This window comes from Bemisia tabaci, chromosome 3, assembly GCF_918797505.1.
Source record: "Bemisia tabaci chromosome 3, PGI_BMITA_v3".
Lineage (NCBI taxonomy): Eukaryota > Metazoa > Arthropoda > Insecta > Hemiptera > Aleyrodidae > Bemisia > Bemisia tabaci.
The window spans coordinates 45,973,076-45,986,270 of NC_092795.1; the positions used below are offsets into that span (position 1 = coordinate 45,973,076).

The 13,195-nt window shown below is 40.6% G+C and overlaps 2 protein-coding genes across 2 annotated transcripts in view; one reads left to right on the forward strand and one right to left on the reverse strand.

Moving 5' to 3' along the window:
* The window catches only part of LOC109030582 (protein 5NUC), a 100,105-nt gene that overhangs the window by 68,499 nt on the left and 18,411 nt on the right, over positions 1-13,195 (reverse strand). The window contains exon 2 of the mRNA XM_019041618.2: positions 2,863-3,224. Within this exon, the coding sequence (XP_018897163.2) occupies positions 2,863-3,204 (342 nt within the window). The 5' untranslated portion in view covers positions 3,205-3,224. The remainder of the gene's footprint in view (positions 1-2,862; positions 3,225-13,195) is intronic.
* Positions 1-13,195, forward strand: part of LOC109030581 (Rap GTPase activating protein radish) — a 240,819-nt gene that overhangs the window by 45,538 nt on the left and 182,086 nt on the right.

Consider the following 13,195-nt stretch of genomic DNA (forward strand, 5'->3'; position numbering starts at 1 on the left):
GGAAGAGCTCCTGGGCCAGGAAACATTCCAGCCGAGTTAATTAAATGTGGGACTGGCAAGTTGGTTAACCATCTCAGGGATTTGCTGCAGAAGTGCATTGATGGTGATGACATCCCGAAAGAATGGAAAGAGGCCTGGATAACAGCGTCGCACAAAAAAGGAAGGAAGGATGACTGTGGGAACTACAGAGGGTTAGCGGTAACAGGAACGATAAGTAAAATTTATGGAAAAGTGTTGAAAGCGAAGATCGAAGAAGAGTGGACCCCGTTCGAGGCGGAGGAGCAAGCAGGGTTTAGGGCTGGTCGGTCTACCGCTGATCATCTGTTCTGTGTTACCCAGTTAACCGAAAAGAAGAGAATTGTTGGCCAGGAGCTTCATTTAGTGTTTTTGGATATTGAAAAGGCTTATGATAGTATTCCTCTTGTGAAACTTTGGGAAGTCCTAGAAGAAACTGGTTTTAGTAAGGGACTTATTGGGGCAGTCAAGCAGTTTTATCGGGGGGCTTTTGCTAGAATTAAGTGCCAAGGAAGGCTTTCAGACGGTTTTTTTGTCACCAAGGGGCTTAAGCAGGGATGTTGTCTGTCACCGACGCTGTTTAAGATATATCTAGAGCACGTTCTGAAGGAATGGAAAAGAAAGTGTGCCGGCATGGGCGTCCCTCTGAATGACCAAGAAACACTGTTCACGCTATGCTTTGCTGACGACCAGGTAGTCATAAGTCAAGATCACGATGACGCAGAGTATATGACCCGGAAGTTGGTGGAGGAGTACCGCAAATGGGGCCTCGAGGTTAGTGTCCGTAAGACAAAAAAGATGTCAGTCGGAGGTGCTCAGCAAAGCATAGTCCTGGAGGATGGTCAACATATAGAAAGTTGCGAACAATACAAGTACCTGGGGGTGAAGCTGACTTCGGATGGGAAGCTGGATCAGGCCATTCGGGACCGTAATCTTCTAGGAAGGAAAGCCATCGCCATGCTTAATGGGATCCTTTGGGACCAAAGGATTTCCAAAGACAACAAGAAGAGAATTTATAACTCGGTTGTCAAGCCTATTATCACCTATGGCAGTGAAGTGTGGCAGTTGAAGAAGCGGACCCAAGAAATGCTCAAGGCGACCGAGATGGATTTCTGGCGACGATCGGCTGGAATCTCGAGGAGAGAACGTGTCAGGAATGAACGTGTCCGAGAGATAATGGGCGTTGAGAAGACGATTGTGCACGATATCATGACCAAGCAGTTGGTATGGTATGGGCATGTGCAGCGAATGGCTGATACCAGGTTGCCGAAGAAGGTGTTGGAGTGGGTCCCCCCAGGTAGGCGACGGAGAGGGCGTCCAGCCAAACGGTGGGTAGAGGGTATCCGTGAAGAGATGGAGAGATGCCAGCTTCCGGAGGATCTCTACCATGACAGATTCCTGTGGAGAATAGGCGTCGCAGAGCGCCCAAGCGCGCCGTAAAAGCGGCTCATACATACATACATCTAACAATCAGTGTGTCGCGTACCCGGATTCGGCGTAAGTTAGACGGACTGAAACGTCTAGAAATCCGACTTATGCGCACTGAAAATATCGGAATTAGTGGGAGAGCAGAAATTGGATTTGAAAAGTAGAAGTGTCAATTTTGTTTAAACAAGACCGGACGCTTTATTCGGAACTCACTAAATATTACAAAAATGCAATTTGACTAGGACTTAGATTGAGCGCAGAGAGAACAGCTCGAGGCTTCCGCTAAGATGGTAGGAATCGAAGTGAAGTTTTACAAGTCTCTCCAGCCCTTACGAGGCATGGATGCGAAATTAACGGTCGACATTGCATCAGCTCACCGTTACTGATAGAGAGGACATTAAATTAACTAGATGTCTAGTCTAATTGTTTGGAAATATCGGCTTAAGGCCTTAAAATGTTGGAAATTGAGAAATGAAAGGAAAGCTGGAAGAAATAAGGAGAAAAAGGATAGACGAGAAACTTGGGGCGTTGCATGGATGCGACACAGTGTAATTATTAGAAAAACTCGGCTTCGGAAAACTCGGCTTTACCGGAAATCTGAAGTGTGATAGAAAGAAACCGAGGTCATATTCAGATCTAGCAGCTCAAAGTACATAAGTAACATACTACCACGGGTTCAGGAAAATTTATGAAAATAAATTGCATGCCCGACAAATATACTTCGGATTTGCTCATTATCCCGGGAAACTGAGATGAGGTGAAAGGGAAAAATTAAGGTCATTTCCGGACTCATCAGTTAAAAAGTCATCGGCATAATTGAATCTCGTAGCTACGAAAAACTTTACCTACATTCTGCAGGGGATAACAGTCGGAAAAACACCGAAAATGCCAAAGAATGGTCATTTTTCCGATTGAAATCGGCTTTTCCGGAAAATCGGAGGGTGATGGAAGAAAACGGAGGTCATATTCGGATTCAGCGCCTCAAATTGCGTATTGATAAACTCATTTTGCCCGAAAAGCGAAGTATGCGTTTTCGATGTTTTAGAACCGACTAAGCACAAATCATGCGAAAACCGCGGATGTCCAGTTTATCGCTGGGAGTTTTGTGATGAAACTTATTTTAAGTGCCGCAATTGTCCGGAATTTTATTTTTTTACCTTTATACGAATGATAATCTACCGCTTTAACATCTGTGGAATGAACTTTGAAAATATCAAACGGCTCCAAAACTCGGCGATTTTTACGTATCATGCGAAAACCGCTAATGTCCAGAGTCCTTTCTTTTCAATCACTCCGTCCCAGACAGAAGAGGAGCTGGAAACTGTTAGGGATCCTTTTCTACAATCCACTCTTGTAATAATCAACTTTTGAACATTTTTTACTTAAAAAAATCTCTTACTTAATAAAACTTCCACCTACCATGACATCGATATCAAGTCTGTTGAGGAGGTCAGCGGTGACGTCCCACTTGAAGAGGGTGTAGTAAGGAGTACCCTGAAAGTTGTCGCCAGCGTTGAGGAACAAGGAGCTGCGCCCCTGCTGGGTTGCTCTCTGGCGGGCTTCAAGCACGGCATGTTTAAGTCGCGCGAAGCCACCGTAGCAACCCTTGTGGGAGACGGTGTTCTTGCACGGTCCCGTGTTCTGGTTCGTCTCGTCGAAGCGTGCATGCATGTCGTTCGTGTGGAGCAACGTCAGTTTGAAGGCGCCGCGAACGTCCGCCAGGCACGCAGCCAGGGCGAGCAGGGCCAGTAGCTGCTGCATCGTGCCGCTCTGCGATGCACCTGCGAACAGATTCAGGACAATCATTAATTCAGAGAAGGAATGTAAGGTTGTTGAGTTGGTGAGTTGGTAACAAGATTTGTTGGTTTTCGGCTACTTTTAATTTTTTTTTTTTTTTTTATAGAGTTAATTTATTGTAATATTCCTACAATGGAAATATATACAAATATTTTAACTTATAAATAAAGGAGTTTTTTTTTTTTATTTGCAAAAGATAAATATTATTTGTACAGATGAAGCATTTAGGCCTATAAAGTGTCTTTGCTTATTTTTAACTTAGCTTATAAAATACTAGCTATAACCTAATTTTAACAAATTGTATACTACCTAAAATTATCTGGAGTGGAAATAAAACATATTTATTATAAAATAAAAATGTCTTTTCATTTAAACTGAATTACGACGGGCTTATAAATAAAGGAGTATACATACAAAAGTAATAACAGCCTAATTACTTATATTTCTATAATTTCAAGTATATGAGTGATAGAGATATTCATAAGCATTGGGTGGAGATAATAATGGATGAGTTTCAAATGAGATACTTAGTTATTGTTATTAATTTAATTAGTACGTAAGGATAAAGTTATCTTAAAAATCTGAGTCTGCATTGGTGACTAGTTCCCAAAGTTTTTCCTTTCAAGCCCTCTAGTTTCTTCAAGGTTGTTCAGCAGCTCAATACTCATAATGATGAAAACAAAAGTTGAGCTACCAGCCGATTTGTCAAATATAAGCTATCATTGCGACCCAGACCATGCTTTAATTATATGAAACAATGTGCAAGAGGATGTTAGGTTAATAGATTCCAGCTTAACATAGTGAACTAGCAAACGTTTCGATCAACTCTTTGCTTGGTTTCTTTATCATTATTTTTAAGAGACATTCAGGAAGTGAGGCAATGGACGTTTCTCAGAATTGAAGAAAGTGTGATACAAATACACAAAATTCAGATTTTTAACTTAAGAGATGTGGAAAAATTCTAAACTTCGGTCTCAACGCGGGGATCATCAGAGGGAATGTGTCCCTGTTGAATTTCGAAGAGAAGATTTTTGCGGCTATTCTTGACAGCAAAACAGTCTTCTTGACGTTTCGCAGATTTTTTAAGCGTATATTCTTCGAAGGGTTGGATTCATTGATATACTCGCCATTATTTATACTAAAGTTCAACCTAGAAATAAATTCTAAAGAAATACGCATTGACTTAAGAAATTTACTCTGTTCATTTTTTGTGTGTGTATACTTGTATTTATTCTTGATCAATAAACTAAAAAAATAGGGTAGTACCTACTCCTACTTACTGAAGATTATGATGGACGTGCGAGTGCTATGAGTCCACAGAAACTTAACCTAGTTTAATACAGTATGACCAACAGGATTGAGAATAGGTCGGCCGAGGAGAGGCCAATTCCCGCGGCTTTTTTCTTTTAATGAACGATCCTTAATCTAATGATTGTCTACCGATAAGATCAGTTGGTCATCAGCGGTGACCTTGATGCCGTTTTTAAATTCATTTGAAAGCGTCTGACCATAGAAAAACTGTCGTTAGAGATGAAAAAAGAGGGAGGAAAAAGAAGAAAAGGAAAGGAAAAACCCGGGTGATCTGGATTCATGAGCTCTGGACAGGAAATAGGTAAGGACTGGAGAGAGAAACACCATAGTGTGAAAACCGGAAGAGAACGGAGAATAAATAAGCACTAATAATGGTTAAGATATACTGATCGCAAAATTACGACTCTGAGATGAAAGGGTATTACTGGTCGAGAGAGAAAACCCGTAGGGGGCGAGGCATCCGGAGTTGCGAAGTTAATTCTCAAAATTCAAGGAATAATTCCAGAATAATGTGGAGACTTGTCGGAAGAGACTCATCCTAGGTCAGTTATTTTTTATGTCGTCGGTGACTGTTATATCATGAATATAGATTTTCAGCCGTATTCATGTTTGTGAGTGTTCATAAATAGTTTTAAAGAATTAGAAATTGTAATATTTATCAAAGGAGTAATTTTTTTTAATTAAAAAGAATACAATTGTTGTTATAGTTTTCTTCCTTAAAACTGCAATTGCGTGCGGTTCAAGATAGTTTCGTGCGATTTACGAGATGACACGACATGAACACCGATGCACTAAAGTCGTGCCTACCGAACGTTTGCACGGCGCAGCTAATTCGATCAGGTTGTACTAATGATACGAATGCCAAAGAAGTCCAGAATTGTTCGGATGAAAAATATCCATCTCGTTCGCAAAGTAGTATTTTTCATAGATTAGACTATTTTTTTCTATTTTTTCTCATAATCCCTTTTTGTTACACTGGATAAAAAAGTCTCTTAGATGTAGAGTCCAGACTCATAAACACATTGACAAGAAAAAGAAACCTTGATTCAATCGGAGTTTTTCAATCTGAAATCTACCCAAATCAAGAGGCTCGGCTCTTCGATTCAGGAAAAATCGGATTGAATCAAGAGTATTTTTTCTTGTTAATGTCATTAAGAGTCTGGACTATAGAGCGACTTATTTTCCCGATGTGGAGAAAGGGAATAACGTATTCGCTGATGTAGAAGAGATTTCAATATTGCCAGCGCCGTACAGTATTTCCGGGATAAAATCACCGCAATAAACTATATTTTACTGAGGCTAGCGGGATATTTATCTAATTTTCCAATCCGTCTCCTCAATCTTACTTCCTATTTTTAAAAAAATAAAGGAGGCATCATTATTCTAGAGTACCCTGCTAAATAAGCTGATTTCATGCAGTATAATTTTCTTCTGATATGGGAAGCAGTATAAAAATAAATTTATCAGTGAGAAGATGACCACCTACAATGATATCATTTGGTTTTGACATGCATTTTAGCAGATTAGAATATTTTGTCATATCCTCCAATGATTGGTCAATTTATGTACCATGGGTAACCTCGTGTCCAGTTCTCTCAATAGTTTCCACTTACAGACACGAAATGGAGAATTTGCAAGGGTCTGAAATTTGATGATTGTCGTGTTTAAGTGGAATCTACTGAGTGAACTGAACACGAAGATGCCCTTGATTCATAAATTGAGCAATTATTAGAGGAGATATGACGAAATAACCGATTCTACTAAAATACATGTGTTTAAATGGGAAACGCCGCCAGATGACGTCACAAGGCTGCACATTTTCTCACTTTCAAATCATTTTTTCTCCAATTTCCCATGAAAAAAATTATTAAATGTCTACGAACTCAGCTCATTCAGCACTTTCAGAAGAAGCAATACAATTTTTGTGTGCAAATTTTCCATTCATTGAAGTTCAGACGTCTGCAAATACTTCATTGTGAAGACAGCCGGTTTTATGAGTTTTGGGACTGTCGTCAAAATTCGTAAAAAAACGAAGATTTTCCCGGCAATTTGGTAGAGGTTACAGATCCAACTGGAGGCACTCTTGGGAAAAACTTGAAGGAAGGGAAAATTCTTATTTTGACCCCTAAAACACGCTTTCCTCCGAGCACCCTGCACTGAAAAAAAAATCTCGGTGTATTTACTAAGGAAAGGGTAAAATTACGAAGAATTCAGGGTTCTATTTGATCCCAGTTTTTTCTTGGTAAAATTACCATTTATGGAATTGGTATTTTACCGAGAAATCTCGGTAAAATTATTGAACTTATTTCTCGGTGATTTTACTGGACCTTGGTAAAAACGCCAATATTTTTTATCGACTGTTGTAGAATTACCGAGATAAAATGGCAAAATTACCGGGAATTGATTACCAATAAAAGTGGTATTCTTACCCGAAAAAAACAGTAAAAATACCGTTTTTTAGGTAAGCTTACAAGTCTGTCTTGGTAAAATTACCAATAATTCGTAAAAAAGTGAGATGGTAAAGGTACCAACGGACCTTGGTAAAAACGCCGAGAATTTTTTTCAGTGCGGTGCATTTTGCGCGGGGCCCGGCAACGGCGGCGGATTATGAAGTGTGGAGTGCGCGTAATTGAAAACTTGGTTCTGTTCAAATAGAGGTGGGAAGTGTGATCGAAAAAACCAGGGAAAGAACTGAATGGAGCGTCGGGGAGTCGGGGAATTATTTATTTAAGGTTGCCTGCACGAGACAAACCGGATTTCGACCGCAATTGAAAAAGCTTAATCAATGATTCACAGCGATGAAAAATTAAATTGAAGCGCCCGGCCGCCCCTCCCGGGCGCTGGCCACTCCGTCGGGCGCCCGCCGCAGACAGGAGTCATGGGAGGAGGCGCCTCCACCGCCGCCGCCGGGGAAACGCTCCGTTCCGTCCCAGTTGAGGCGCTATCTCGTCCACGCACTTCCCGACCGGGCGCGCGGGAGGGCTCGTCAAAGCTGACCGCCGGTGACCTCACACATGAGCATTTTTTCGCACTCGGAGCGCGGGTGGAATAGACTTTGCTGAGTAAAAAAGTTCGGTCTCGTTGGTGGATCCAGTGGGGGGGGGGGGGGGTAGAGTACCTATATAGCGAGAGTATGGACAGATCCCTTCATGGAGGGCTTAGGGCCCAAAAGTGCAGCCACCCTTCTAACCAACTTCTAACGCACATAATTTCACTGCCAGTCTGCAGATTCCAATTCTAACCAAGATGGCTAAGAATGTACATAAACGAGCGTTCTTCCGCAAAAATGAGTGAATTTTTGCAAAAAGTAAGTCAAATACGTGCTTTATAAACGATGGTTCGTAACAATTGTATTAGTAAAGCGCTCTGGATAATTGAAATTCATAGGTTGGCTGCATTTCTGGGCCCTAACTTTATTCGCGCAGACATCGGTGAAGGCCTGATGGATTTTCGGAGTTTCTCATCTGTCTATACTCTCGCTGTACAGGTACTCTAGGGTAGGGGCGTCCACTGCCGTGCTAGAGTCCCTTTATACTGAGAGTCAAGACAGTGTGAATCCATTTTTGATTGGTTCCCGTATTTTAGGCCTTCACAGTGTCACGAACGGGAATAAAGATTACATTTTCACCGATTGCGAAGATTATAATTTGGAATGGACCGGGGAATAACGGGTTCGACAAGGAACAAACGGAATGAGAGAAGGAACGGAGAAAGGAATTTGAGAATGGGCCGATCAAAGATTACAAAGAACGTTCAATTTCTGTAACCTTTATTCCCGTTTGTGACTCCATGAGGGGTGTTGTCTTGACTCTCAGTATAAAGGGACTCTATGCCGTGCTAGGGAAGAACGCCGTATGAACATTCGAGAGTTGCCAAATTTCTCCGGATAAAACAGGTATTTTTTAGGAAAGTCAAGCTTATTTTTCTCTGGAATTTTCAGATATCTTAGATTAAATTGCGAACAAAATTGTCTGTAATATCTGACGAAAAATAATATCAAGTTGCGCAGTAAATTTGTCATTTATTGAAGAAAATTTGGCAAATTCCGAAGGCTCATACGGCGTTTTTCCTTAGCACGGCAGTGCACCCCGTTCGTCCGACTTTAGTCGACTTTAAGAGAGACTTTGAGAATACTTCACGCATTGCGCCAAACAGTGCGGTCGGCGCAAAGCCCATATTAACGCCTACAAGACTGCATGAATACTTCTCGCGTTACGCCAAACGCAGCGCAGTCGGTCAGTTGCGGCCCTGCCTGGAACGCATCATAGCGCTTACAAGACTGCAGGAATGCTGTAGTACCTGCGGGTCATCATGCTTGACTTTCTACTCTAGTTTTTACCAGAAGTAAAGGGAAAATACATATGTATCCTCATTGTAACGATTCAGAAACTTCGATGAGATTTTTTTTTTTTTTTTTTTTTTTTTTTTTTTTTTTTTTAATTTTTTTTTTTTTTTTTTTTACATAAAAAAAAATAGAACGCACGAAAATATTTCGTCAACATTTTTGATACTTCTGTTTGACACCAGTTAGATAAATGAAGAAACTTTGCAGAAAATCTGCGTGTAGCTTTTCAAAAAATGTATTAAAAATAAAACATAAAAGTGGTGCATAACTTTGCAATCAGAGATGAATGCACGCTTTCTTTTGGGTGTACCCGTCGGGATTTGAATCCATTCATCTTTTAAAAAACTTGAGCAGGGTTGTTCTACGATTTTTTAAGTGTAGCTTCTTTCAGTGATTGTCGGCCGCGGAGCGGTCACAGGCCCCTAGTTCACTTTTTAAATGTCTATGAAAGCTCTTTGGGTCATTCATGCTGCGAGGGCTATCCTTTCGAAAAGAGACATGCCCGTAAGAAAGGAGGGAATGGACAGTCTTCCGCGATGTAGTCATATACCACAAACTACCAAGGTTGGCAGCTTAACGCTTCCTCGTTGAATATTGAATATTCGCGCAAACATGTGATTTTTCAGTACCAAAAAATTCGCGCAATTCTATGGATCTCCAAAAAGGGGGAAAATGGGGCATTAGCGCAATCCTATCGTAGCCCTTCACTTTTCATACTATTCGGTTCATGTGACTGAACTTTTAGTACGTGTGACTGTGCTTCACTCAATCTGTTCAATTTTGAAGCTAACTATTTAGCAGTTAAATATTTTCTTTTAATTTGATCTAAAGTGCAATTAGATACCTCATTTTCGAAGATGTGGTAAAAATTGAACACAATCAAGATATACCTACTGTGTGCAAGAAATTATTTCTCTACAAAACGCCTTCAAATTTATGTGGGCAACCAGCATAACAGCAGAGTACGAATAGATGCTCATGAAGATTCATCGAATCGTTGTCGTGCTGAGGAGAAATGCCGTATAAACATTCAGACGTTGCCAAAATTCTTCCACTAAAGTAAAAATTTCTTAACATTCCGTGAACGTTTTTCTCTGAATTTCTCATAAAGTTTTATTCACACCTACTTATTAAAAATTTGAAAATTTTCAGGGAAATTATTCTCTTACTTTCTCTGTACCTTTTTTGAGAACACTGAATGTTCAAACAGCGTTTTTATTCAACACGGCCGACTTACCATTTATTACTTCTGTTTCAAAACAGAGGCAAAAAGAAATGTTTTTACTCAAAACCAATTGATCTTACAAGGAATCGAGTCTTATCACCTCTCATTCCGACCGTAAAATGAACTACAATATTTTGAAAAGACAAATTGCATGCGTTGATTTTGACACCGTTGATAAGAAAATGTTTCGACGAGCAGAATGTATCACTTCACCGCGTTCCTTCGCGCCGTCGGCTCCGACTCGGAGCAAGTGAATTGAACGCTCGTGAAAGGGTTCAGAAACCAACACTCTCATCCTTTTCCCCGGGACCCAAGTCTGGGTTAGCTGCCAGGTCGTGCTGAAAAATCAACACTTTCCCGATTCAAACACATGTAAAATATCTACATTTATTTGTACAATCTGACATTTTTGACCCAGACCCGTCTGAGGAGCAAAGTGAAAGTACGCTGTCAGAAAATGGCGCGTGACCGGAATGTACAACTCCCCGAAGCGAAAACCCAGGCTCCACGGCGGGATGGAAAAGGTCGCAGCACTTTGGAGGTCATAAAATAAAGTTTTCCTGAAAACAAAATAGCCCATATTTCACGCGAAGCCTCGCGGAGTTCCCCTCCGTCGATATTCGTAATTTTCGGAGTTGGAGGTATCGCTTCTCTGTATCGCTGTCGCGTTGTTTTCCACGCGGCGTTTGACGTTTGCGGCACGTGGAAACTGAGCAACGAGAAAATCTCATTGTGATCGGTTCTGCTTTCCAACCTTAAAAGATAAATGACAAATGTTGTCAGGTTTTCGAAATGTACCTGTTCTCTATGCTTTGGCTCACTGGAAAAAAATGCTCTTGGATCCGCAGAATCCAAACTCTTAGAACATTACACAGCCCTGCTTTTTTTCGGTCATGTCGTGTTGCATGGCATGTCTTGATTGATTCTTCTGTATTTTTTAGCGCTGAATTCGGGAAAAATATCCAAAAATTCCATCACGTCAGGATTTTCCGAAAATTCAAAATTTTGGTTTTTTGGGGGGAAAATTTCCAAAAAATTGAATTTTTCTTTTTTTTTTAATTCGACCATTGATTTTGGTCTGGAATATATCTACTAAGTATGAAAAAATTATTGCTTGACCAAAGAAAGCCGCCAAGAGTGATACTTGTCCGAATTTCGTCATATTTTATGCATTTATAGGTGATTTTTATCCCCAAAAAATCGTTTTCTTGTCAAATTTCTGAAAAATACGACTCGAAAAAAAATTTATTCCCCGTAATTTACTTTTTTTTAGTACCCACTAATCACCAGAACTAGTTAACAAATGTTTCTAAAATATTGGGAAGAGAGCGGGGCGGCGCCAAGATGTCATGAGAGCTCCATGCGGCTCTCGTCAAGTCGAAATTCCTGCATGGTTTAGTGACCCATATAGAGACGTCGTAAAAATGGCGGAGGAAATCAGGGTCCTGAAACCGGAAACGGACGGTGTTTTGATCGACGGCGGTTGCGGCGGCCCCGCCACGCGTCAAGTTGATGGATAGTCGGCCGGCACTAATCCCACTTAAACAAAACGGACCGCGGAACTGAAGCCGATCGCGCGCCTCGGAAACCGCCGACCGGCGCGGGGCGGCGCGGCGCGGGGGTGGGCACGGTCGGAAAGCCGGGGATCATATTCTATGACACTTTTTTCTCGCAGCTTTGATTATCATTAGCCCGCTTTGTCTCCCTGCCGAGCCCTTTGCGCCTTGTTGGTTATCATTTAACAATCCCTTCGACAGTTTGTTATTTCACGTCATTGTTTATCTTCGACCTTTTTGACTTATCATCGTCGGATTCTATTCCACGAGCCGCGGTTGACACATCTACTCGAATTAATACAATTATTTTTGGAAAGGATGGCAGACGATCGGTTGCCCAAGCAGGTTTTCGATTGGGTCCCTCCCGGAAGGTGACGATGTGGACGTCCTGTGATAGGTTGGTGACAAAGGGTGGAAGAGGAGATCAGGAGGTGCTAATTGCCCGATGGTCTCTGGGAGGATAGGGGGCGATGGCTATTGGGCGTCGCAGAGCGCGAGGCTGCGCTATAAAAGCGGCTTAATGTACGTATTTTTGTAAAAATATCTACTGAAAAAATAAAGTGTTTTAGGGACGGTTTTTTGAACTGGAAGCAAAGTTGACGCCCCAAAAAACGAATTCGAAACGTTTAAGGGGATAAATCAAGGCCACTTCATGCGTTTTAATAAAAAGTGAAGGTCATTTTTTAACCATTTTGAAGTCGTTTTATAACGTTACAATTCATTTACAGACATTTTTTAAAAAAACATTTTGAATGGTCTGAAGAAATCATTCTTGAAACGTTGATAAAAATCTTTTTTGAATTGTTGGTAAAAAAGTATTAAATTTTTTTTCACTTTTTTTTTAAATGGGTCTTTCGACAATATTTTTTCAAACTATTTTTATTTTGTTATCCTGGAGACCAAACTTAAAAAATCATTTTTAGAATTTTTAGAAGAGGTTTTCCCTAACTGAGACTGCTTAGGTTGTTTTAAAAAATCGCTTAAAAACATATTTACATAATTTTTCTTTCCTTTCTTTTCCTCACTCTTCCTCCTCAGTTACTGCTTGGCCAAAAATGTCTAGATTATTATACCAGGGCCTATCGATTGAGGTTGTATGATACATATCACTCGACACTCGTCAATGCAGATTTTTAAGAGCAGAGGTAGAACATAAGTTATTTAGCGTGTTTTTTAACAGATCTTTTTTTGATATTCAAACCTCGTAAATTAATTGCGCAAATGATCTGATGCACTTTATATTAAAAATTCATGGAAACTGCAGCTTGGCAATCTTCAGTTCATCAATTCTTCCCTCCAGCCTCGCACCTTTTGTTTTCCAGAGATGCAAACCTCTTCAAATGATTTTCAAAAGCCGTTTACTTTCACAATAAGAGCGACGAATGAATGCTGTGATGACCGGTATGAATTGATGAAATTTCACAGTTAACTCTGGTGGGTGATTAATCGCTCAGGCAGCACCCAGAAGCATAATGAAATCAAGGGTCGGATTCTTACTATTAATTTTATTTTATGCAT